The sequence below is a fragment of the Rhinopithecus bieti genome, unplaced genomic scaffold, assembly GCF_001698545.2.
Source record: "Rhinopithecus bieti isolate Rb0 unplaced genomic scaffold, ASM169854v2 scaffold_19723, whole genome shotgun sequence".
Taxonomy (NCBI): Eukaryota; Metazoa; Chordata; class Mammalia; order Primates; family Cercopithecidae; genus Rhinopithecus; species Rhinopithecus bieti.
The window spans coordinates 1,220,829-1,248,687 of NW_016809579.1; the positions used below are offsets into that span (position 1 = coordinate 1,220,829).

The 27,859-nt window shown below is 42.3% G+C and overlaps 2 gene segments (V, D, J or C); both read right to left on the reverse strand.

The window, feature by feature from the left end:
- LOC108540637 (Ig lambda chain V-III region LOI-like) overlaps positions 1 to 8,675 on the reverse strand; it is a 286,101-nt gene extending 277,426 nt beyond the window's left edge. The window contains 1 exon segment of the V gene segment in view: positions 8,386 to 8,675. Within this exon segment, the coding sequence occupies positions 8,386 to 8,669 (284 nt within the window).
- The window catches only part of LOC108540636 (Ig lambda chain V-I region BL2-like), a 574,188-nt gene that overhangs the window by 258,066 nt on the left and 288,263 nt on the right, over positions 1 to 27,859 (reverse strand).

Here is a 27,859-nt window from a genome sequence, read left to right on the forward strand (position 1 = left end):
CTTCCTTCCTTCCTTCCTTCTCTCTCTTATATCAAAACTGTTCTCATTTAGTGAGAATTGAAGTGAAAAAAATAATACTAACCTCAACACAGAATGATTGCTTCATCATTTGATATACCCTGTGACTTTATAAAATGCACAATCTTGTTATCATTCCATAAGGTTCATCATTTGTTACATTTAAAACCAGAATAATTTCAAATTTGGTGTGAAATACGTCCCTTAGAGAAATAAATTTCAAGATACAACCCCCTACTATCTGTATCTATATCATCTGTATCTGTGTTAGGCCACAGATGCAAAGACATTCTTCTAGGCCTTCTTAATTTTGTAGGATCACACAAACATTGACACTATGGTGATAGACACAGATAGATGTTAATATTGTTCAGAAAACAGTTTCATTTCTAGTGTGATGAACAAACGATTAAGGTGTTGGTGGTCTTAGGCATTATTTCCCAATAAGGTCCATATTTTTGCACGTGAAAAATAGTTACTAGAGGGAGAGCAAGGACTGAGCCCTCTCACTGTTCCCAGAGAATCGGACTAGAGAAATATGACGTCACTTACCTTCACCAGCATTTGTGTTTTTTGTCCTTTTGCTCATAGCCATTCCAGCTGGGGTGAGATTGTATCTCACTGGGGTTTTGATTTTCATTCCCTTGCTGATTAGTGATGTTGAACATTTTTCTCATATGCTGTTGGCCATTTGTGTGTCTTCTATTGAGAAAAGTGCATTCAAATTCTTGGCCCACTTTTTAATGGTATTATTACTTTTTTATGCTAATGAGTTGTTTCAGTCTTTTTTTTTTTTTAATTTTATACGGAATATTGGCTCCTTGTCAGGTGAGTAGTGTGCAAATATTTTCTGTTATTTTACACATTTTCTTTACTTTATTGATTGTTTCCTTTATTTTAGAAGCTTTTAGTTTAATGAATTCCCATATCTCTATTATTTGTTGTTGCCTGTGCTTTTGAAGTCTTGGCCACACCATTTTTATCTAGACCAATGTCCTAAAGAACTTGTTCCTCCCCTATGTTCTCTAAGTTTCCTTCTAGTAGTTTTACAGTTTGGGGTCTTATATTTGGTTTTTTAATCCACTTTTAGTTGCTACTTTTATGCTGAGAAGGATAAGTGTCCAGTTTCCTTGTTCTGTACATGGGTATCCAGTTTTCTCAGCACCATTTATTGAAAATTGTGCCATTTTCTCAGTGTGTGTTATTGGCATCTTTGTTGACAATCAGCTGAGTATAGATATTTGAATTTATTTCTGTGTTCTGTTATATTGGTCTCAGCGTCTGATCAAATACCCATACCATCCTGTTTTGGTTACTATAGTTTGTAATGTATTTTAATTCTAGTAGTGTGATATCTTCAGCTGTGTTCTTTTTGCTCAGTATTGCTTTGGCTGTTCAGGGTCTTTTCTGGTTTTGTACCAATTTTAGAGATATTTTATTTCTGTGAATAATGCCATTGGTGTTTTGATAGGAATTGCGTTGAGTTTGTAGATTACTTTGGGTAGTAAGTTTTTTCATTTAATATTTTCTAAATATAATTCACTGACTCAGGCTTGCATTAATTCTAATAAGAAATCAGCTATTATCTGAGGATGGTTAATGGGTCAAAAACCAGTGAGAAATAATGAATAAGGCCTACTATTTGACAGCACAACAGGATGACTATAGTCAATTACAAGTTAAGTATACATTTTAAAAAACTGAAAGAGTGTAATTGAATAGTTTATAACTTAAAGGATAAATGCTTGAGGGAATGAATATCCTATTTTCCAAAATGTGGTTATTTCACATTGCATGCCTGTATCAAAATATCTCATGTACCCAATAAAATATACACCTACTGTGCAGACACTAAAATTCAAAAAATTTTTAAACCTAGCCTGTTATTGTCATTGTGTTGTTCACCTGTATTTCTCTCTCTCTCTCTCTCTCTCTCTCTCTCTCTCTCTCTCTCTCTCTCTCTGTGTGTGTGTGTGTGTGTGTGTGTATGTGTCTTTGGGACATGTTACATCTTTGAATAGTAGGTTTCTAGTTTTCACAAAATTTGGGAAATTTTGGTCATTATTCCTTCAAATTGTTTTTCTACCTTTTCTCTTCCCTGTCCAATCTTATCTCCTTTAATGACTTTAATTATACGAATATAGGCAGTTGAAGATGTCCTACAGCTCACTGATACTCTGTTTATGCTTTTTGTGCTCCATCTTGAATAGCTGTCATTGCTATATCTTCAAGTTCACTTATCTGTTCTTTACAGCATCTAATCTGTAATCAGTCTCATTCAGAGTATTTTTATTGAGCCATATTATGAATTATTTATAAAAATATAACTTGGGCCTCTCTTTATCTTTTTTATGTCTCCATTTAACATGTTTGTTCAATCCTGCATCCTCAGGAACAAGTAGAATAGAATAGAATGATAAGAATTGCTCTTTTGATACTTGTTTACACGGTCTATCGTGTGTGCAATTTGATGGTCACTTTGGATTGATTCATTTTTCTGTGTGATATAGCGTGTTTTCTTGTCATCTTGCAGGAAATATTGATGGGATGAAGACATTGTGCATTTTTCCTGTTGGATTTAGAATTATTTTGCATTTCATTCTCTACTTTTATCTTTTATGATTGAATTCAGTAAAGTTACATGAAAACTGAATTTCCTGTTTGCTTTTACACTTTCATAGTTGAGATCTGAGCAGCCTTTTGTCTAGGGTCACATTTCCCCAGTACTGAGGCAAAGCTCTTCTGATGAGTCAACCTTGTGCCCTGGAACTCAGGCCCTTCCTCTGGGACTGTGGTGTGTGAGAGCATGTGAGTGTGTGGGAGAGAGTGTATGTGTGTGTTTGTGTGAGTATGTGTTTGAGAGTGTGTGTGTGTGTGTGTGAGACAGTGTGTGAGCACACACTCTTTGGCATGTTTCCTTAAGTGTCTTTGGGTGGTTCTTTTCTCTTTCATAGAGTTTCTTCACACAGAAGTGCTCATCAGTACATGAATATTTGCAGACTTCAGAGTTCTCTCTTTGTGCAACTGTCTCCTCTTTGATACTCTTCCCACTAGACTGTTTTATTTGTTTTTTTAGTTTTGAGCTCCCTGGAAGCCTACTCGGAGAGGAGGATTCCGTGCAGTAGGGTTTCAGGAATATACTCTCAGGAGAGATAGTGTGGGACGCGTGCTGACTGGAATGTGTTACATAGTTTGACTTCTCGCTAGGAAGGCATCTTAAGGTCATCCTAATCTAAAGCACAGCTTTCTGGGATTAAGTCATCACGCAGTCATTGCTCTCTGAACCACTTTGAAGGAGGGACATCTTTTTCATGAGGCCGGTTCTTTGCACTCAATGCGCACGTTCACCCTGTGATTTTTCAGAGGGCGAGCTGATATAGACGCCAGAGATGCAGGCATGACACAGTGCGTCACTAGGAAACTTTCCTGCTTAGAACATGTGAGCTGCATGGAGCTGCAGGGGCTGAGGGTCTCAGGTTAAACATGGGCGCAGTTCAGACCAATAATCCAGGCATTTGGGCCACAGGGTCCAGGGCATTGGTTAGATCCAGTCACACCATAGAGGAACTCCTGGGCCGATGGCCACCAACGGCCCTGTGTGTCCTCCTCTTATTGTCTTCCACTAGCATCTTCAGCTAAGGACCCTCAGTCCAAACAACAGCAACGAACAGCTAGTCCTTACTAGCCCTCAAATCCCTATACTGACGCAACTTCTGCAGAAACCTGCCTAGAGGGTTGCAGGGAAGGGCGGCCTGGACGGTCTCGATCCAGGTGGAACTGGTCAGCTCTGCTCCAATGCTTTGTCACAATCCTGCTGGGCTGGATGAGAGGAGCGGTGAACCAGATAGTGAAGGGGTTTCTGTCTCACCTTCCCCATCTGTCTGGTCACTGTGGGATAGTTCCACTGACTGTCCCAAGAGTGACAGTCATAGACAGCTCTCTCTTCCACCTGAGCCGCCATGTGATGGTCAAGGAACCTGTGTTTCCTGAGTAAGGAGTAGAGAATCGGGGCCTGGGGATCCCTGAGGGCCTATTGCTGTTACCATAGACTGACAGTCACAGGGCCTGGCCTGGCTTCTGCTGGTACCGGCTTGCATAATAATGGTTTTGAGGCTGGTCTCCTTGGCAGGTGATCCTGACTGTATGTCCTAAGGCCACAGACAATGCAGGGTCCTGAGTCAGCTCAGAGGAAACCACGGAACCTGCAAGAGAGGACAGGAGGGGTGTCCGAGGATGAGGCTCTCATTTCCAGAGCCCTACACCCTCCATCACTTTCTGTGCTGAGCTAAACCTCAGGGTTAGGCTGATCCCTGGTTCTGTAGGGGCTGAGCACTGGGAGGCAGCACCTGTGTAGAGAGTGAGGAGGATGAGCAGGGGAGGGGTCCAGGCCATGGTGGAGATGACCCAGAGCTCTGCTTCTGAGCCCACAGCTGGGGAGGAACCTCCAGGCCTCTTTTATCATGGGAAGGGGAATCTCTTCATGCAAATTTACTTCCTTTATTCTTATGTCATTATTAAGTGGCTCTGGTGAGCAGTGGATGCAAATCTGCTCTCCATTCCCTAAAACATTTGTCCTAGTTCTTGTCTGGGCCCTGAGCCTGATGGCCTTCTCTGAGTAATTTCTCAAGATCAGAAGAAGGGTCAAGTGTGTGTTAACATTTACCCAATACAAGGGGCCTTAAAGGAAACAACAGTACTGCCCTTTGCATTTGAGCATTACCAGGGCTTGGACTCATCAGGGGCCTCAGACTAAACCTCACAGCGCCCCCTGGTGCCTACAACGTGAATGCCATTTTCTGTACGTCACTAGATCACTCAGAAGGGCTGCCTATGAGCCCATAATTCATGCCAGATGCATTGGTGAGAGTTTTACAAGTGTTACCTCAAGAAGACTTTACAATATGGAATAGGATGATGGGGAGCCTTATGCTCCAAACCTATCTTTATTAGTAAATCAATATTAGGAGGTTAAATATTTTTCCCAAGTCCTCCAGACAGTAGTGAGTGGAGTCAAGATTCCATCCAGGAGATGCACCTCAGAGCGCGACCTTCCAGCCCCTCCCTGCCCCGCCTCCTGCACCCTACTCCATGTCCTCCTTCTCCCGCATCCAAGGTCTTTGAGGTCCCTCTTGTTTTTATTTGCTAAACTTCCCACAAGAAGATACAAAAGAGCTAGTGACCTAAATGGCAGAAGGATATTTTCTCACAGTTGTGAAGCTGGAAAATCCACAATAAAGGTGTTGGTGGGTTTGATCTCCCCTGAGGCCTCTCTCTTTGACTTGCAGGTCGCTACCTCTTTGCTGTGTCCACACATGGTCTTTCCTCTGCACGCTCATCTCTGGTGTCTCATTTCTGTGTGTGCAAATTTTTACTTTCTAGGATGACATCAGTCAGATTGGATAAGAATCCACCCTAATTTCTTCATTTTCACTTAATCACCTCTTTAAAGATGCTATGTGCAATTTCGGTCACACACACTGCATTACAGCTTCAATGCATGAATTGTGGAGAACATAATTCAGCCAATAACCCCCATCTTATGGACTCCAAAAAACTCTATTCCTGTTATACTAAAGTTCTCACAAAACTCAGAGCAAATGGATGAAGATGAAAGTCATGAGCTTGTGACACAGGGCTGTCTTGAGCAGAGACAAGATCCAATCAAATAGATGGTACAAGTATGTTCTTATCCAAAGAAAGACCTCAGGCCACTGTACGAGGTGAAATACAGTGTCCCTCACAAAGAGGTCTCCACCTAGAACACATGCTGGTGCAATTTTCAGACTTCAAATAACCCTAGAAACCAGGGAACATTAAACCACATCCTGTGGGACATCCCCGGCCTGCCACGTTTTTTAAATATCCCCACAACTGATAGCAGTTTTCATATTTTTAAATGGTTACATTGCAGATGGTGCTATCAGAACCTACATATTATCCCCAAAGTTGTCTCATGTGTGGCACAGACTAAAACACTTCTTATCTAGACATTTAAGAAAAAGTTGACCAAATTCTAAAAAGTGATGAGCCCTAAAATATTTGAGTAAATGCTGAACCTCAAGCAAAATAGGAGAAATCAAAATATAAGTGCAACAAGATAACTTTTTATATCTCACAGGTTGGCAAAAATTTGCACTTTCACCAATGTACTCCAAGCGATATTTAGGGCTGGCATTGTAAACTGGTAGAACCCCTCTGGAGGGGAATGTGAAAACAATGGGTAAAAGTTAGAAAGGCACATCCTTTTGACCCAACAATTGCACTTCTGGAAATTTATCCTATGTTCATATGCACACAGGAGCTCAAAGGAGTCTGCACAGGATGCTCGCTGCAGTGTGATATGTAAGATCAAAATCATGGTGATAACCATTAGAGGCTGCCTGGCTAAAATCCTGCTGTGGAATACTCTACAGCCTTAGAATACTTGGGCAGTGCTCTATGCCTAGGATGTCCCGGGAAAGAATAAGAAATGGTGCATGTAGGGGATAGTCTTTGACAAGGGGGATCAGGACAAAAGCCTTACACTTCACTCTCTCCTTTTCCTCCTACCCTGCCAAACAGGGTAGGGACAGTAAAAGCCCCTCAGGCAGGGCCTGGCCACCTGCTCTGGTCTCTCAATGCAGCCTGGCCTGACAACTTGGCTGCTACTTCATGACCAACCCAGAGCCAGAACCACAAAACTAAGCGACTGTCAATTCCAGGTGCATCGAAGTGACAAGATCACAAACACATGTTCTTTTTTACCATGCTCACTATTGGGGAGCAATTTTTATGCAACAATAGGCAATAAATACAATTTGATTTTTGAAATATATTTTCTTGTGGATATTTCAAGTACACAACATATGGATATAGGATACACGTAGAATAAAATGGTTACTTTGTTTTTCATAAAATCCATTTAATCGAAGTTTATGAAGCCTAAACTATATATAATCATGGCTATGTTTACCAATTGATTAAAGAAATTTAAATGTTGGATGCAACTAATGTCTGAATATTTATTAAATTAATTATCTCAAGTAGATTAAGAAAGATTTCAGCTACAAAAGTACTGACATCCATGGAAATCACAAATGCTGGATGTCAATGAGGAAGAAGGAATGGACTCAGGTTAACTCTTCCCTGTGGAGCCATTTTGGAAGCTCCCATCCTATAGGGAGACCATCCACTTTTGGGGAGTTTCCAGGACAGGGCCTCAGAGATGTGCGACAGGGGAATTTTGAGGGAGCACTGAGCCTGTCCCTCAAAATCTCCCCAGTTCACCGACCTGAGGTATTGAGGAAAAGAGGAAGAGCAAAAATAAGAAAAACATGGCCAGGTGCAGTGGCTCACGTGTATATTCCCAGCACTTTTGGAGGCTGAGGTGGGTGGATCACTTGAGATCAGGAGGTCAAGACCACCCTGGCCAACATGGTGAAAACCCATCTCTACTACATACACAAAAGTTAGCCAGGCGAGGTGGTGGGCACCTGTAATCCTAGCTACTCAGGAGGCTGAGGCAGGGAGAATTGCTTCGACCTGAGAGGCTGAGGTTTTAGTGAGCCGAGATTGTGCCACTTCATAAATCACGGGTCTGAGAAAAGCCTCATCCGTTATTTTGGGGCCAAGAGCAGAAAGGCTCTGCTGCAGGTGCAGGCAGGGGTGTGAGTGTCCTGCTATTGGGACTGAGAAACTAGCAGACTCTACCATAATAGAGGAACTGGACATAGGAACTGAAACCTGTGCTTAAGGCAAAGCTTCAGAGGAGAATCCTACTGTAGACCCATGGGATTTAGCAACAAGTCAAGGTCATGTGCAGTTGCGAATTATTTCTCTTTTGAAAACAACCTCTGAGAAGCGACTGGGCTTCTCAGCAGTGCCAGGTGGGTCACAAGGAAGAGGGGATCTGGGCAGACTTCACAGTGACCCCTCCTCTGGTTTGCTCTGTTGGGAATCACAGGCTGCCACACAGTCTGGGGCCAGGACCTCAGCAGGGCTGGGCAGCAGTTCTGGGGCCTGATCTGGACAGTTGATCTCAGGAGTTGCCCTGTCCCAACCATATGACCATCCAGGGGCAGGACAGTGGACAGAGGTTGCCTCTGTCTGTGTTTCCACCCAGGCCCTCATTCTCTAACTAACACAACAGCCCCAAGTCACCAGATGATTCTGGTCCTTCCAGGCCATGTCTCTGCCTGAAGTATGTTCTGTAGAGACTCCTGGAGGGGGCTGGAGGGAAGGGCAGCCTGAAAGGCTCAGATCCGGGTGAACTGGGCCAGATTCACTCATGGCTTTATCCACAGGCCTCCCGGGACTGGAGCAAGAGGGTGACAGAGACTGGGAGGGTGTTTTGGTCTCACTTCCCCATCTGCCTGTGTCACTGTGGGATGATCACTACTACTGTCCCACACCTGACAGTAGTAGTCAGCCTCATCCCCGGCCTCGACCCCGCTGATGGTCAGGGTGGCGGTGTTCCCTGAGTTGGAGCCAGAGAATCGCTCAGGGATCCCTGAGGGCCGGTTGCTATCGCTATAGATGACCAGCACAGGGACCTGCGCTGGCTTCTGCTGGTACCAGTGCACAGCTTTACTTCCAATGTTGTCCTCCCCACAGGTGATCCTGGCCTCGCTGTCCTGGGACACTGACTCCGAGGGTGGCTGAGTCCAGCTCATAGGAGGCTCAGAGACTGCAAAGGAAAGAAAGAAAAAAAGTAGAGGTTAACTTGCAGGTGAAAGACCCTTTTTAGGAAATCCCTGTCCTCCTGGCTGGACAAGCTACAGGAGTCCTGTGAACCCTCAGGTATCCCTGCAATCAGCCCCAGTGCCAGTGGCCCATGGACTTTCCTGTTGTGTGGAGCCTTTGAAACTGAAAACCACTACTCTCTCTGGCAGGTGCAGCCGCTCAGCTCTCACAAGCCCTTGAGCAAGTGTGGGGGGGTTCAGTCCCAACAGCCCCCCACCCTGCAGCAGGGTCATGAGCGTCCTCCCACCACCAGGCAGGCCCAGCTGAGCTCAGAGGTCAGGGCCACGCGACCCAGAGCCCTGGGGCTGGCAGGTTGTGAGACTCTGGGGGCCAGCACCTGTGCAGTGAGCAAGGAGGCCGAGGAGGAGAAGGGTCCCGGCCATGGCTGAGGCACTGCCAATGCTGCTTCCCGAGGCCAGGCTGGGCAGGTTCCTCCCAGGCCTCTCTTATACCTTTGCTGAAGAGAACAGCCCGTGATGCAAATCAGCAGAGTCAGGGGCTGCTGCTGGAGGAGATCTGTGATTTCCAGTGAAGGGCTCAGCCCCAAAGGAAACAGAGAGAGGAGGGATGGCCCCTGCTTACCCACCCCCTCAGCCCATGCGATTTTCCTTCACCCACTGATCCCATGGTCTGGGCTCACATCTTTACCCAGATTGTGCCCAACCTTGCTGCTTGGCTGGGTTGGTCATGGAAAAGCTCAGAGCTGAGTTTCTCTTCATTTTCTAGGGGATACAAAGTTCTTCCTACAGGATAGTGGTTGACCCTGTTCAAGAGGTTGCCAGAGTCACAGTGGTGATGGGGGAATTACCTGGGGTCCACAGTCCCCTCCTCTCTTCCATCCTGGCTCAGGAGGAAGGTGGTTAGCTTTTGTCTGCATCTCTAGAAATGTCCTGGTCATAAATATTTTATGTCAGATGTGAGATGTCTGGTATTGGCCTAAATCCATTTTGAAGACACATGCAGAGCCCAATGCAGGGACCCTCTTCATTCTCACTCTACAGGGGCCAGCAGAAGCCTTGGACAGGTCCAGGCCCCACCCCAGGGCACAGCTCCTCAGTACTAGAGGAGAATGAAATTCCTTGGTTGCCAAGTGCACACGGAGTGTTGCAAGATCCATGGGATGTGATAAGTTTCTACCTTGACAGTGAGTTCTAGCGCCAGGTCATAGGTGCTGTGCCTCGGTATCATCAGGGTGCTGTCAGGACCAGGAACAGATCAGGAGGGGAAGGGGATGTTTGCTTCATGAGAAAATGAGAGGGGACTGCAAACTCCAAGACCCTGGAAGTGAATGTTTATTATAACTAAGTTGTATTCAGTTGCTGGGAAAATGTATCAATGGATAAAAACTGAAATCAAGGAAAGGTTAATGAGCAAGTATTTTGTGTCTCATAAGGAAATCAAGAGCTGTAATTTGGGGGTTCGCCAGGACAGACTGGGAACAGTGGACATGGAGGAGTGGCCAGGGAAGGAGAAATCCCTATGTCTGCAAGACAGGAGCTCCCAGAGCAAAGGGCAGCGAGGTGGGATATGTGTGACTACAGAATGGGATGTCATGTGTGACCGTGAGATGGGGGCCAGGGCGATGGGAAGAGGCAAAGTGTCTGAATCTGTGTCAGAAAAATAGGCACCATCTCCAAGTGTCAGATCTGAGAACCAGGAAGTCAGAAGAATTTAAACATCAATGTCAGGGACAAGTGCTCTAAGAAAAGAAGAACCCCTTTCCCTCCAGGTCTCAGGTCATGGTCACTGACCCTCCCTGCATGTCAGCATCTCCCTGATGCCCAGGCCCACCCCATCCCCAGGAGTTTCTGCCAGGTTGCTCTCTGCTGCCCCCTGGTGGCCTCTCTACGCTGGCTGCTGGAGGCTCAGGGGCCTCCTGGGTCCAGGTGTACACTCAGAACCTGCTGCTCAGTTCCCTGATTCTTTTATTCATGGATTGCTGACCTTAGGGAAGAAGTTCCTCTTCTCTGTGTGGCCCCTTCCTGCCTCAGGACCTGGCACAAGGCACTCAGATTCCTGATGGAAATACAAACACTCACCTGTGGAGGAGGAGGTGACAGGGCCCTCCTGAGGCTCCCTGCACGTGTCACTGGGTAGGGGGTGGTCCTGAAGGGGGACTGGGGCTTGGTACTGAGGGATACAGGACTGAGGTGTGACTCTGACTGGGTCTGGATGCAAATATAGGGCCAATGTGGGCTGGTGGTGACTCTTGCAATACAACAGAGACAGAAGCTCATTCACCCAACAGATATTCCCCTGGACCCACTCTGTCCTGGCAAGACAGCATTTTAGGAATTCAGCGTGAGAAAGACACAGTCCTTGCTCTGAGGAGTTTCCTGTCCTGTTGCTGGGTCAGTGCTGTAGGCAGACTGGGTTTACAGACCCAGCAGATACTCCCTACACCATCTGCCTGTGTGTCATCCCCTCTATTCAATTGAAAGTCAGGCAAATTTCCAGTGTCTCCCAGCCAGGAGTGACCATGTATGTAGGCTACCATTGACCCATGTGATGTAAGAGTCAGATGGCTGAGGTTGTCCTCAGGGAACTTTTCCTTTTGTGAAGGAAGGACTAATTTGGATTTGAGCTTTGCTTTATCTCTTGAATAAGGGTATGATAACTGGCCCCGCAGCAGCCACGCTGAGGCTTTATATCAACAACAATTAAAGCAGAGTCAACATCACATTGAAAGGGAATGGAGAGTTAGAAATATTCGAGCTTCCTATGGAACTGGTGAGCATCTGGAGAACAATCACCAAGCACATGCAGACTTATTTTTGTGAGAGAAAATTGGATGCTCCCTGGTTCGCGCCACACGTGTACTTGTAGTGAAAAAGCATTTCTGACTGATAATGCAATGATTAATAGAAGTAAATCAATCAAAAATAATGAAATAGGAGAATAAACGTGGAATTGTAGGCTCTATGCAGCTAATCTTGGAAAGTTCCAACAGAAGCTGACTGGCGGTTGCTGTAGATTCCGTGTTTGGAGAAGCTCCTTCTCTACTCCTGGCTCTTCATGCCAGGAAGATGCTCTTCCTTTTGGGAATGCAGAGCTCGGGTTCTCATGGGAGAATGAGGAGACCTTACCTGTGGGCTTTGAACTTCCCAGAATCACAGGTCTTTGCTTTTCTCTGAAAGCAAAATTATCAGGGAGCAGAATTTCAGAGTAAGGGACCCTTACCTGCCCTAGGTTGTACTGAAAAGACTTTCCCAGTGCACATCACCTAAGAGGTCTCCAGGAGCCTGAGACTGGCTGAGTCAGTCCTCACTGAGGCCCATGCAGCAGGGGAATGTGTGACGATTCCCTCTTGTATTGTGGTTTATCCAAAGATTGAGTTTTCTTTGAAATCCCAAAATCCTGTCACTTGAAATTCAGAGCCTTGCAGAGACATGTTCACTGCTTCAAGTGGTGGAAAAGTCTCCAGTTGGATGAGTTCCTGCATCTGTCTGCACTTTCATAAATCTCTATTTTAGAGTTCAGGCATGTTTGTAGAGCAGAAGCTCCAATAAAGTAGGTGTAGAAGAGTGTGTTAGATAAGCAAGGGAGATGGTCAGAGAGACCATGAAAGCTTCCCAATCCCCTTCACCTCTAACACACATGGTCCACATCTCCCAGGAACATACAGATGAGGGGGAATGGACAGCAGAGACTGAGGGCTGGAAATTCCATGTTTAGAGCCACAGGTTTCTTCATCTTCCTGTTCCACTAGAAGATCTAATCACCTCATGCACATCAGAGATAAGGTGTCCTCAGCTACCTTCTCTCCCTCTATGTGACTCAGTGTCCAACAGCTATGAATGACCATTTTCTTAAGAATCAAATTCGCATGTAAACTTAGCAGTGGACATGGTCCTCCTAAGCACAGGAATCAGAGTCAGCAGCACAGAATCTGCCCTGTGGGCACAGTGTGCATGGCTCCAATGCACACCAAGCGTAGCCCTACTGCGTGGGAACAGTCCTGCTGCCAACAGTGAACACTGTCATCTTGGGAGCTACTTTTTACAAAATTCTTCACAAGTCTTGTCTAAGAATCCTGGTTTAGAAATGCTGGCTGGAGACAGCTGACACTCAAATATGAGCATGAGAAATTTGAGTATTCTTCCTGGCAACAAATTAGCAAATTCAATAGACATTCCTGCAACACTGGAAATGTCTGACCTTGGACCAGACAGGAGATCATTGTTAATAAGAGAGAGAGAGAGATAAAGTTGAGTTGTAGCATATAGAGCAGAGAAAATGGTGCTTAGTACACAATTCTTTCCATTTTTAACAGTTGTATAATTCAAAATTAAACTAGCATTACTTTGCTTCTTGTGTATGCAGTATTTTTATTACGGTAAAATAAACGTAACAAAATATTTCTTCCTTTTAATCATTTTAAGTGTGTAATTAAGTGGCAGTAAGTACAGTAAAATGTTGTGCAGCCATCACCACTATCCAACCCCAGAGCTTTTTCATCAGTGCACTCAGAACGTCTGTATCTACTGGACAGTCACTTTAGAAACTTTGGAAATTGTAGACAAAATGACAAGTGTGTGATAAAAAGAAAATACCAAGGATGAACTAAAGACCATGTTAGCACGTCAACCCCAGCTTCTGTGAAATCTCAATACAGTAGGGGGTATGCCTCATCTGGGAACCCAGATGAGATGCAGCCCCTGGGGCATTTTCTGGGCTGTTTCTTCCCAAGGAGCAGAGGAATTTCAACAGGACTGTGCCCTCTGAAACAGCTCTCTCCTCTCCTGCAGTACGTGTGATTACTTCTGGTGTTTCAGTTCACTGGACTGATCTCTACAATAGTTGAAGGATCCTGGAAGATGAATTTGGATTTGTACAGACCCAGACAGGCAATAGTGGCATTGGCAGTATCTGTGCCAGATGGGGATCTCCTGGAACAGAACGCTATGGCTGCAGGTGCACAGTTACACCATTGAAGCAGATACTGAGGTCTTGTCTATTGCCCTCAGAGACTAGGATCAGAATCAGTGTACATTCATGTGGGATGGACAACAGTATACATTCACACTTTCTCTACCCAGCATCATTAGCTCTCCCTTCCCTATCATTATATCATTATGGGGGTTCAGACCATCTGGACATCACAGTTCAATCACATGTACATGATGGGCACAGCCTATTGGAAGCTTTTGTGAGATCCATGTACTTTTGGTACTTTTGAGAGTGGGAAATAAACTAAGATGTTTCCTCTTTCCATATTAGCTGAAATTGGAGTTTTAGTTGTTGGAGCAGCTGAACTCTCCTACAACATAAACACATGTTATACAACCCTTCATTCTCCCAGAAGAAAGAGACACAAGGTCTATAAAGGTCTAGTGGTAGCATATTTTACACTTGGGGATGGTGACTCTGACCCATATCTCAGGAGCCATAAATATCACCTTGTTTTCCAGGCCCCAGAGCATTGGAGGGCTCTGCCAGCAGGTGCAGGCAGGGTTGTGAGTGCCCTGCTGCTGGGACCAGAGAATCCAGCTGACTACCCGTGGTAACTGAAACCTTCCTGCACATGGTAAACCCCACTGGAGAAACCCAATGTAGACTCCCAGGGGTTTAGAAGAAGGCCATGTCATGTGCAGTAGAGTATTACTTCCCTTTTGGAAAACAGCTCTCTTGTTTACTGGCCCTGGGAGAGACAGGATAACACTGGAAATCAAGCGACCATGTTGCCAGAAACTGCCAGATCCCACCAAGTTGTTGAGCTCCAGACAGGCCAGCAGTGATCTCTGGTGAGATGAATGTGACACTCTAAGGCAGAGCAGGGTCAGGGCTCAGGACTCAGTCACCCTGCATAAACAGCAGGTCCACACTGTGTTTTCATTTTCCCTTCCCACCAGTGCCCCTCCCTGGCTTCACACATATGTCCTACAGGTGGAGATAGGGCTGAAGCAGGTTACTCCACAGCACTGTCAGCTGAAGGGGTAAGACCAGACCAGCACTGTACAATCACAACATGATGTGAGCCTCATGTGAATCCTACTGTCTCATCACCATATTAGACATAAAAAATAAAAAGGTAAACCAGTTTCAATAATATACTTTATTTAACCCAAAGTGTGAAAAATAATATTTACACATGCACACAATCTAAAATTATTTATGAGATATTTTATAGATGTTTTCGTAGCTACTGCTATTATTTTTATTTTGGGGAGATTCTTTATGTTGAGATTGTGTGGTTGATGGAGGCTTGAAGGAGTCCAATTGCCAAGGGTGAGCTGTGCTGGCTTCGTAAGTGCCAAATTTGATAAGCTGAAGAGGGGGTGAAAGAGTGATTTTGCAGGATGTGCAGGGTGGAGGTGGGCAGCTCCATCCTACAGCTGCCTCTGTGGGAGCATCTCTGGTCCCTGCATGATGTGAGGTTGCTCCCTTTTCTGTGGATTCCTTGCAGAAAGATATGATTCCTCCTCTCCTTCAGGACTCAGAGCACCTGGCATTTCAGGCTCCCTTTTCATTTTATAAGAATAGAAGGAACACTCAGAAATAGTTGGGCATTTGGATGCTCACAATGGAAATTTAGGAAGTTCGCTGGTGCATTCCAGTGTATAGTGGCCACCTCAGGTCTATGGTGGTTCATTTTGGTGACAGCTGGCCATCTTAGTTTAGGTTCCCTGGAAGTAGACTCTGAGGTAAAGATTTCCATGGACAGAGACTCTGGAAGGAGTGAAGGAGGCATCACCCACAGAAGGAGAACCTGACCCACAATAGGATTGCAACTGAGGCCTCAGGATCCACAATGGGAGGTCTGGAGCTGGAAGGCCTTTCAGTGTCATCCCATATTAAGGCAGGGCCTTGGGTTCTTGGCCTTAGGCAGTCATCAAATCAAAACACTCAAAATTGAACCTAAATATGAGAAAGGAAGTTTTCTGGAAACAATAGCACTTTGCTGTGAGGGCACAGCTCTGAGCTTCTAGAAGGTCCCAGCAGATGAGTGCGGGTGAGCTCAGAAAAGGGTGTCAAGGCAGATGCCGCAGTGTCCCCTCGTCTGCCTTTGCTGTTCAAAATCCCAGGCTGCCATGGAAGCCTGGAACCTCAGGTGTTGAGCTGAGCTGGGCATTTTTGGGGACTGATGTAGGATATTTGGAAGAAGTGACCCAATCACCATCGTATGAAAATCTAAGGCCAAGTGATGTTTCTCTGCATCTCTCTCATCTTCCATCCCATTCTTATTTCCCCAAGTCACTCCAGAGGCCCAAAATCACCAGTAAATTCTGATTATAGCAGCACTAAACCCACTCCTGCAGAGTCAACATGTAGGGCTAGACAAAAGGATGGCCTGGAGGTCTCAGATCCAGTAGAACTTGGCCAGATCTGCTCATGGCTTGGTCCACAGTCTTCCTGGTCCTGGAGGAAGAAGATGACACATATGAAAAATGGATTTGTGTCTCACCTCCCCATCTGCCTGTGTCACTATGGGATTGTTCTTATCCCCGGAAAAACAGTAATAGTCAGCCGTGTCTTTGTTCAGGACCCTGGTGATGGTCAGGGCGGTCGTGTTCCCTGAGGTCGAACCAGAGAATGGCTCAGGGATTCCAGGAGGTTGCTCACCATTTTTATATATCAACAGCACAGGGGCCTGGCCGGGCTTCTGCTGGTAGCAGTCAGCTTAATTTTCCCTTAGTACATCTCCAGAGCAGGTGATGCTGGCTGTCTGTCCAGGGGACACTGACACCAAGGGTGGCTGTGTCAGCTCATAGAAGGCCACGGAGTCTGCAGAAGAGGACAGGAGAGGGGGCTTGAGGATAAAAAACACATTTCCAGTGGTTTCAACCTGAGGCTATGCCTAGGTTGCGCTCAGGGTTCAGGGCAGGACAAGCTCAGGAGCCTGCAAGGGCTGAGCCTAGGGCAGGGCTTAGGGGTAGCACCTTTGCAGAGGGTGAGGAGTGAGAGCCTAAGAGGGGTCCAGGCCATGGTAAGACACCCAGAGCTCTGCTCCTGAGCCCAAAGCATGTGGGAACTCCCCAGGCTTCGCTTATTTCCTCTCAGGCCCGGTGGTGCATTGCATGTTTGGTGTTTATGCAAATTTACTTCTCTGGGACTTCTCATGGTGGGATGTCACTCAACCCAGATCTGGGGGACACAATTCAGCCAAGAACTCTCTACCCTACAGACCCCAAGGCTCATGTCTTTTTTACTTGTAAAATGCATTCATCCCATCCCAACCATCTAAATCCCGATCCAAACTCTAAGACCAAACTTTCATTTGCATCTCATCTAACTCAAGTGTGGGTGATTCTACAGGTCTGATTCATCCTGAAGGTTTAAAGGATAGCAGCTTTGGAGGTTTTACCTCCTCTCTCCTGTTGTCAGCTGAGTGTTCAGGAAAGTCAAATTTCCCACTTTATTTGCTAAGATTAGAAGAGAAGAGCGAGTCAGCATCAGCAACATCTGTGAGGTACATGTCTGGAAACCACAACTGTCTATTCTTGAAATAATGTACATAAGTTAAATACTCATTAATTGAATTTAGTAATCAGTAGCCGTGGGATATCTTTGTCAGTGTTTAGAAAAAAAACCAGAATTGATACAGAACATAGAACAAAAAGTACATTAAGTTAAATTGTTCTAAGAGAAGAGTATGTCCTTATTAAGAAAGACAACTCACAGACATAAACAGTCTAAAGAAAATTCATCTCATATGCATATGAAAATACTATTTTCGATGTTAACATTAAGTATCCACATTTTGATATGCAAATAGAGACTCTCTAATGGTTATACAAAGTGCATTATTTTTTCTGTGTGATATGACATTTGGTTTAGGTTCCCTTGTGGAGTGAGGGTGATCTTGACTGTAGGAAAGAAGGATGTTCCAAGGGATGTTTCCTTACACACACAGACACACACACACATATGTATATAAGAGGATAATTTGCAGCAGGAACATATTTCTGCCAAAAAGTTTCTGTTCTTTCTCTGGCAACTTGCCTTGGGGTCTTTATCGTTTAACATCTCAAGCACTCTTCCTTATCCCATTGTTACATTATGTTCTAGAATTTTCATGGATTATAAAAATATTCAATACATGTAAAACTTAAACTGCCTGTTTATTTGTCATTCTCAGAACTTCCATGTTCTCTTCTGTTTTTGGCTTCAGTCAAATGTTGATATTAGGACCCTTCTCTCTGAGCCTGCCCTGGATATTCCAGCTTTGGTACAAGCTTTCTGGTCCACTTGCCCCTCCCTCTCCCTCAGACTTTTGCCTTAAAGGGAGTCAATTCCTGATAAATTAAAGTTCTCCCAAAACTCAGAGCAAGCAATGCAGAAAAATGTTATGTGATTATGACCCACGGCTGTCTTAAACCCACGATCCAATCAAATAGATGATATGAGCATGTTCTTATCCAATGAAAGACCTCAGCATAATACAGGTGAAATACAGTGACCCTCACCGAGAGATCCCCACCTAGATTATATGCTGGTGGAATTTTCAACCTTCAGATAAACCTACAAACCAGGCCACATCCTGTGGCCATCCCTGACCTGACACCTGTTTCAGTATGGCCCAGAGCTGACAGTGGTTTTTATCACGTTAAATGGTTACATTGTAAATGATGCTATAGGTATCTATGGAATATCCCCAAAGTTGATCTTTGGGCAACAAAGACTAAAATAATTCTTTTTAAAATTTATTTTATTTTTTTTAATGTAATAGAGATGAAGGTTCACTCTGTAGCCCAGACTAATCTCAAATTCCTGGGATCAATCAATTCACCCGTCCTTCTATTCCAAAGTGCTGGGATTACAGGTGTGAGCCACCGTGCCTGCCCACAAAGACTCAAATTCTTCTTATCTGGATATTTAAGAAAAGTTGACCAAATCTTAAAAGGAAAAGGTACTGAACTATTTGTGAAAGGGTCCACACTTAAGCAGAACAGGAGACTCAAAACAAAACTGTAACAAGGTATCATTTTCATTCTGATAGCTTGGCAAAATTTACACTTTCAATAATGTACTCTGAACAAGTACTTCCGGCTGGCATTGAAAATTGGAAGAACCCCTCTGGAGGGGAATCTGACAACAGAGGGTGAAAATTACAAGCACACATCTTTCTGATGCAGCAATTTCACTTTCAGAAATGAATCCTATGCTCATATTCACACAGGAACTCAAAGGAGGCTGCATAGGGATGTTCGCTGCACTGTTAAGATCAAAGTGTGTGAATTCACACATCACAAAACAGTTTCTCAGAAAGCTTTATTTTGGTTTTTCTCAGGGGATATTTCCTTTGTCCTTCTACTCTTCAAACCCATCCGAAATATCAGTTCTCAGAATCCACAAAAAATTCCGTGCTAGCAAAAGGCTGCACGAAATAGTGGTGTAACTCTGTGACATGAAATCACATATCAGGAAGGAATTTCTCAGAAAGCTTCTTTCACGTTTTTCCCTGAGGATATTTCCTTTCCCACTGTAAGCTGCATAGCTCTAAGAAGTATCCCATTGCAGATTTCAAGAAAACTGTGTTAGCAAACTGATCCCTGAACAGAAAAGGGTAACTGTGTGAGCTGCACTCACACATCGCAATGCAGTTTCTCAGAATGCTTCTTTCCCGTTTTTATCTGAGGATATTTCCTTTCTCACCATAGCACTCAATAAGCTCCCAAATATCACTTTGCGGTATCCACGAAAACAGTGTTAGCAAATTTCTACTAGAAGGGAAAGCTGAAACTCTGCGTGATGAAATCACACAGCAGAAAGCAATTTCTCAGAAAGCTTCTTTCTAGTTATTATCTGAGGATATTTCCTTTTACACCATAGGCCTCAATGTGCTCCCAAATATCACTTTGCAGATTCCACGACTACAGTGTTAGCAAACTGCTTCAAGAAGACAAGGTTGTAACTCTGTGAGATGAATTCACATATCACAAAGAGGTTTCTCAGAAAGCTCCTATCCAGTTTTTATTGGAGGATATTTCCTTTGTCATTGTAAGCTTCGCTGTGCTAAGAAATATCCCAATGTAGATTTCTAGAAAACACTGTTAGCAAATGGATCCATGGAAAGGAAAGTGTAACTCTGTGAATTGCATTCACATGTCACAATTCAGTTTCTCAGAACGCTTCTTTCCAGTTTTATCTCAGGATATTTCCTTTTTCACCATAGGCCTCAATGCGCTCCAAAATATCACTTTGCAGATTCCACAACAACAGTGTTAGCAAACTGCTTCATGAGGACTAGGTTGTAACTCTGTGAGATGAATTCACATATCCCAAAGAACGTTCTCATAAAGAGGAGGGCTTGGATGTGGATGAAGAGAAGTGGAGGAAGGAGAGGACGATCGTGCAGATGGAGAGAGAGCAGAAAGTGAAAGGGGAAAGGAACTCTGGATAACAAGAGGGCAACTCTGGTCATCTGGATAACTCTGGTCAACTAGAGGGCACGAAGGTTTATTTTCCTCGGATTCTACACTCGGATCCCATATTACATCAGCATCACCTGAGGAATACATTTTTCAATGCATATTCATGGGTTCTGGAAATTTTGATTTCATAAATCTGAAGTTATGCCAATTTATCTGTACTTATCATAATAATTTTGGATAATTCTAATGAAATTAGACAATAAAGCAGAGCTTGGCAACTGCTGGTTTGGGATGTATATCTGGAAGACATTTGATTATATAAAGTAATCGCAGAAAACTGAGGAGGAATCATTTATTTAAAAAGGCTAGGCCAGGCGCGGTGGCTCAAGCCTGTAATCCCAGCACTTTGGGAGGCCGAGACGGGTGGATCACGAGGTCAGGAGATCGAGACCATCCTGGCTAACACGGTGAAACCCCGTCTCTACTAAAATACAAAAAACTAGCCGGGCGCAGTGGTGGGTGCCTGTAGTCCCAGCTACTGGGGAGGCTGAGGCAGGAGAATGGCGTAAACCCGGGAGGCGCAGCTTGCAGTGAGCTGAGATCTGGCCACTGCACTCCAGCCCGGGCAACAGAGCAAGACTCCGTCTCAAAAAAAAAAAAAAAAAAAAAAAAATGCTTGCGTATAATTCAACTCTTCCTATATGTGTAGTTTGACCACATATTTGGTCTCTACAATACCAAGATTGTAAATGTGCAGAAAGTCTTTTAAAAATCAAGTAAACAGAAGAAAGCAGTTGCAGAGAAAAGACAACTGACAATTGTCTGGTAAGAAGAGAACAGAAGAGAAGGGGAAGGAACTAGCATATTTTCGTACATTATTTGACGGCATCTAAATTATAAGCTCAAATGGTGTTTGTAAGAAAGTCAATAATGCAAGTCGTCAGAGTGTAGAGAGTGTAGTGCCAACACTGATTTGCTGGGACAGAGAAGTGTACGCTGTCTTGATGTGTAATGCTAACCAGGTTCAAAAGAAAGAGTCATTCTTTAAGAAGTGTGAGTTGTATTGCTGCTGAACTACTTTATCTCATGCCTAGTTCAAAATAAAAGGGCTATAAAGTGCTTAGGTTGAACATAAAGTCCTCTGCTATCGGTAACATCTTCAGGAGCCATATTAGAGGAGGGACAGGTGGCAATGCTGGAGTGGATGACTCTGTATTAAACCAAATAGTATGGTACATATTTTATTAAGAAATCTGTTAAAATGAAGTAAAACTCAGGTTCATGTTCTTAATAGGCATACTATTTGCTATAGCAGCAAGAGCAAAAGGCCTAAGTACCAAACATGTACATTAACTACAAACATTTTCATATTAAAAAAACAATGTGAGCATCTATATATGACAGTAACTCCTGTGCCCAAAATAGTTTTAACTGAGATTGAAATAATTTTCTACATAACATGCTATCACTGTATTCTGAGATGATACATTATTTGTGTATGGACACGATAAATATTAACTTATTTAAGTTATTCACTATTTATTCAAAAAATGATTCTGTGGGATCTACAAAATGTTGGTTATGGCACTGGATGTAGAATTAAGACAAAATATCATTTTTTAAGTTTATGATTAAAATAAAATATATCTTAGGTAGAGGTTGTACTACTAAAAACAGGTAGAGACTGACTTGCTAATAAAACATTCAGGAAACCAAATGTGATAATTTTTAATAATAATCAAATTTTAATACAAGTCTCTTGTTTTTTCTCATGGAAATACATTACAATGTGGAATTTCTGGTGTCTGGCATCTGAATGTTTAAGTATAGCAGGTGTGGTGAGTTTTCCAAAGACATTTTACCAGCTTACTTACTCATTGGTAACTCAATAAGATATTACGTGGAACCACATCCTCTCTAGCAACCTCTAGTGTCAATCTTTGTAAAGTGTGTCCATTAAAAGGGTGTGGGTTTTGCAGGTGATTATTCTGTTATTGAAAGGTAACAGGATTCCCAGCTTTAAAAAGTGAGGCATGCAGAGGTGCATATTTAGAGTGTGTCCCGACCCCGGAATTAAAACTAATTTGATTTGTGCCTCCACTGTTCAATAAAAAATTTCCTTAAGCATCCAGAGATCAGGCATTCCTTTGGGAAATCACTCCAATATGGTTTCTCACCTACTCACTGCAAGAAAATTGCTCTTATCAAAGCATAAACGTTATCCATGTTGTTAAATGATGAATTGAAGCGTAATTCCTCAGCCTTTGTCTTAATTTATGTATCAGCAGCATTGAACACAGTCGATCTCTCCCTCCCTCCTTTTTTCAAAACTTTCTTTCATAGAATTCCAGAACACTTAACCTACTTTCTTGTTGATATTTTTGATAATTACCCCTAGTACTTTTGGGCTGGTTTCTTCTCACCTTTACTACTTTTTGGGTATTAGATAACCACTAGACACAGGACTTTCACTTACGTTTCTTATCTTTGCTTTCTTACTAATTTTTGTGTCATACATTCCCTGATATTTTCTTTGATACCATAGCACTAGACCACACCCAACACTATCTAACTTCTCCACTTGGATGTGGTTTAGGAATCTCAAAATTAATAAGTCCACATGGAGCCATTGACACTCCCCAAACTTTCTCTTCCTCATTCTGGTTAATGGCAACTCCCATTTTATAATTTCTCACCTCAATATTCTTGGTGTCCACTTTTAATTCTTTGTCTCTGCAGCTCTCTCTGTGTCATTGTCTCTCTGTATCTGTCTGGTTCTCATTCTCTCTCTCTTTCTCTTTCTCTCTCTCTCTCTCTCTATCACACACACACACACATTTTCAGAGCTGACGCGTATGAAAATCCTGCCAACTTTACCTTTAAAGTGAAGTCATTCCAAATGGTATCTGCAAATTCACCTTCCCACCCTCACCACTTGCTGACTATAGTACTTCCTCACAAGGCCAAAGCTCTACTGCAGAGATTTCTTGGGAAAATAAAGAGAGCAATTACACATTCTTATTTCAGGGACCCTCAAAATACAGGCTAGCCATATTCTCTATGAATTCAAGCTTCTATCATCGCTCTATTTTTCAATCCCGACTCCACACAGCAAACACAGTATGCAGTTAGAATTCCAATCCATATCACAACACTCCTGTTTTAAAGTCCCTGATTAATTACTTCTTTTCTTCCTCATTAGGATTTAAGCTTAATGAAGCCGGGCAACTTTGTATATTTTACCACTGACCTATCTTCAGAGCTGGAGGTCACTTGGTGTAAAGCAAATGATCAGTAAATATTTTCAAACAGCAGAATCAATTATAAATAGTTTTATTTCTTTGAGTATACGTTTAGACTTAAAAATCAAGAAAATAGATTCATCAAGATAATTCTGTTTTGATATTGTTATCCCTTGATTAGATTAGCTTCTTAGTATAATTTCAGTGTGGGAAGCTGTAAGCATTCTCTAAATTTTAAAATAAAATGCAAGGAATTTAAGTATCTGCTCCTTTTATTTAAAGGATAAAAAAAGACAAGTTTATCTTTTAAAATACGTTTTATATGTGCATACAATCTACATGTATTTTCTCTCTTTACCCCGAATCCTTTTAAAGGTATTCATGTCCTCATTTTTAAAATCCACTTCAATGATAACATTTTAAAATATATTTGCAACTTCCTTAAGAATATCTTGGCATTCCATTGAACAGCTTGCCAAATAAGACATTAGCAGTACAATTTCCTCTTAATTGTTTAATTTGTTTCATCAAATTTATAAATTTCCTACTCTCAGCTCATAATTTCATTCAAGTATAATACATCCTACTTGACCTTTGTGGGGTTTTCATATCATATATTTATTATTGAAAATGGTTTTGATATCTGAATCAGAATTTTGTAATTGTATTGCTGGTTAGATTGCTCTGTAAAATCTTTTATTGTTTTGATTCTGTTGTTTATTGATTACAGAGTGACACTACTACTGTAAAGCTTGAAATATTTTCCTTCCTTCCTTCCTTCCTTCCTTCCTTCCTTCCTTCCTTCCTTCCTTCCTTATATAAAGACTGTTCTCATATAACGAGAATTGAAGTGAAAAAAATAAGACTAACCTCAACATAGAATGATTGGTTCATTATTTGATATACCCTGTGACTTTATAACACAAACAATTGTGTTATCATTCCATGAGGTTCATCATTTGTTACATTTGAAACCAGAATAATTTCAAATTTGATGTGAAATGTGTCCCTTAGGGAAATAAATTTCAAGGTACAACCCCCTACTATCTATATCTACATCTATATCTATATCATCTATATCTGTGTTAGGCCACAGATGCAAAGGCATTCTTCTAGGCCTTCTAAATTTTATTGGATCACACAAACATTGACACTATGGTGATAGACACAGATAGATGTTAATATTATTCAGAAAACAGTTTCATTTCTAGTGTGATGAACAAACGATTAAGGTGTTGGTGGTCTTAGGCATTATTTCCCAATAAGGTCCATATTTTGCATGTGAAAAATAGTTACTAGAGGGAGAGCAAGGACTGAGCCCTCTCACTGTTCCCAGAGAATCGGACTAGAGAAATATGACGTCACTTACCTTCACCAGCATTTGTATTTTTTGTCCTTTTGCTCATAGCCATTCCAGCTGGGGTGAGATTGTATCTCACTGGGGTTTTGATTTTCATTCCCCTGCTGATTAGTGATGTTGAACATTTTTCTCATATGCTGTTGGCCATTTGTGTGTCTTCTATTGAGAAAAGTGCATTCAAATTCTTGGCCCACTTTTTAATGGTATTATTACTTTTTTATGCTAATGAGTTGTTTCAGTTTTTAAAAAATTTTTTTATACTGAATATTAGCTCCTTGTCTGGTGAGTAGTTTGCAAATATTTTCTGTTCTTCTACATGTTTTCTTTACTTTATTGATTGTTTCCATTGCTTTTCAGAAGCTTTTTAGTTTAATAAAGTCCCATATCTCTATTATTTGTTGTTGACTTTGCTTTTGAAGTCTTGGCCATACCATTTTTATCTAGACCAACGTCCTAAAGAACTTGTTCTTCCCCTGTGTTCTCTAAGTTTCCTTCTAGTAGTTTTACAGTTTGGAGTCTTATATTTGGGTCTTTAATCCACTTTTAGTTGATATTTTTATGCTGAGAAGAATAAGTGTCTAGTTTCCTTGTTCTGTACATGCGCATCCAGTTTTCTCAGCACCATTTATTGAAAATTGTGCCATTTTCTCAGTGGATGTTCTTGTCATCTTTGTTGAAAATTAGCTGGGTATTCGAATTTATATATATTTATATATATATTTATATATATATTCGAATTTATTTCTGTGTTCTCTATTCTGTTTTATTGGTCTCAGTGTCTGATCAAATGCCCATACCATCCTGTTTTGCTTACTATAGTCTGTAATGTATTTTAATTCTAGTAGTGTGATATCTTCAGCTGTGTTCTTTTTGCTCAGTATTGCTTTGGCTGTTCAGGGTCTTTTCTGGTTTTGTACCAATTTTTTACAGATTTTTTTATTTCTGTGAATAATGTCATTGGTATTTTGATAGGAATTGCATTGAGTTTGTAGATTACTTTGGGTAGTAAGTTTTCTCATTTAATATTTTCTAAATATAACTTCACTGACTCAGGCTTGCATTACTTCTAATAAGAAATCCACTATTATCTGAGGATGGTTAATGGGTCAAAAAACTTGCGAGAAATAATAAATAAGGCCACTATTTGACAGCACAAAGGATGACTATAATTAATTACACATTAATTGCATATTTAAAAAAGCGGAAAGAGTGTAATTGAATAGTTTATAACTCAAAGGATAAATACTTGAGTGAATGAATATCCTATTTTCCATAATGTGGTTATTTCACATTGTGTGCCTGTACCAAAACATCTCAGATACCCAATAAAATGTACTCCTACTGTGCAGACACTAAAATTTAAAAAGAAGTTAAAAACCAAGGCTTTTCTTGTCATTGTGTTGTTCACCCGTATCTGTCTGTTTCTCTGTGTGTGTGTGCCTTTGGGATGTATTAACCTTTTTGAATAGTAGGTTTCTAGTTTTCACAAAATTTGGGAAATTTTGGTCCTTATTCTTTCAAATTGTTTTTCTACCTTTTCTCTTCCTGGGCCAATCTGATCTCCTTTAATGACTTTAATATACCAATTTAGGCAGTTGAAGATGTCCTAAAGCTCACTGATACTCTGTTTATGCTTTTGTGCTCCATCTTGAATAGCTGCCATTGCCATATCTTCAAGTTCACTCATCTATTCTTTACAGCATCTAATCTGCAATCAGTCTCATTCAGTGTATATTTTATTATGCCATATTATGGATTATTTATAAAAGTATAACTTGGGCCTCTCTTTATCTTTTTTGTATCTCTATTTAACATGTTTGTTCAATCCTGCATCCTCAGGAACAAGTAGAATAGAATAGAATGATAAGAATTGCTCTTTTGATACTTGTTTACACGGTCTATCACGTGTGCAACTTAATTGTCACCTTGGATTGATTCATTTTTCTCTTTGATATAGCATATATTTTCTTGTCATCTTGCGGGAAATATTGATGGGATGAAGACATTGTATATTTTTCCTGTTGGATTTAAGATTATTTTACATTTCATTCTTTACTTTTGTCCTTTATGATTGAATTCAGTAAAGTTACATGGAAACTGCTTGGATTTTCTGTTTGCTTTTACACTTTCAGAGTTGAGACCTGAGCAGCCTTTTGTCTAGGGTCACATTTCCCCAGTACTGAGGCAAAGCTCTTCTGATGAGTCAACCTTGTGCCCTGGAACTCAGGCCCTTCCTCTGGGACTGTAGTGTGTGAGTGTGTGAGTGTGAAAGTACATGTGTGTGTGAGAGAGTGTATGTGTGTGTTTGTGTGAGTATGTGTGTGAGAGTGTGTGTGTTTGTGTGAGTGTGTGCGCACACACTCTGAGGCATGTTCCCTCAAGTGTCTTTGGGTGGTTCTTTTCTCTTTCATAGAGTTTCTTCACACAGAAGTGCTCATCAGTACATGAATATTTGCAGACTTCAGAGTTCTCTCTTTGTGCATCTCTCTCCTCTTTGACACTCTTCCCATTAGACTGTTTTATTTGCTTTTTAAGTTTTGAGATCCTTGAATCCTACTCAGAGAGGTAGGATTCCGTGCAGTAGGGTTTCAGGATATACTCTCAGGAGAGAAGTGTGGGAGGTGTGACTGGGAATGTGTTACAATGGACTGCTCAGCTAGAAGGCATTTAAGGTCATCCTAAATTAAAGCACAGCTTTGGGATTAAGGCATCAGGCAGTCATTGCTCTTGAACCACATTCTGAAGGAGGGACATCTTTGCATGAGGCCGTTCTTTGCACTCAATGGCATTTTTTTGGAGGGGAAAAGCTGTATGAAGCCAGGGGTGCCAAGGCATGCCACAGTCCTCACTAGGAAACTTTCCTGCTTAGAATGTGAGATGCATGGAGCTGGGGCTTGAGGGTCTCAGTTAAACATGGGCAGTTCAGACCAATAATCCAGGGCATTTGGGCCACAGGGTCCAGGCATTGTGTTAGATCCAGTCACCACACAAGAGGAACTCCTGGGACCGTGGCCACCCAACGGCTGTGTGTCTCCCTCTTATTGTCCTTCCACTTAGATCATCTTCAGCTAAGACACCCTCAGTCCAAACAACAGCAGAACAGCCTGGTCCTTATAGCCTCAAATCCTATACTGACCCAACTTCTGCAGAGCCTGCCTAGAGGGTTGCAGGGAAGGGCAGCCTGGAGGTCTCAGATCCAGGTG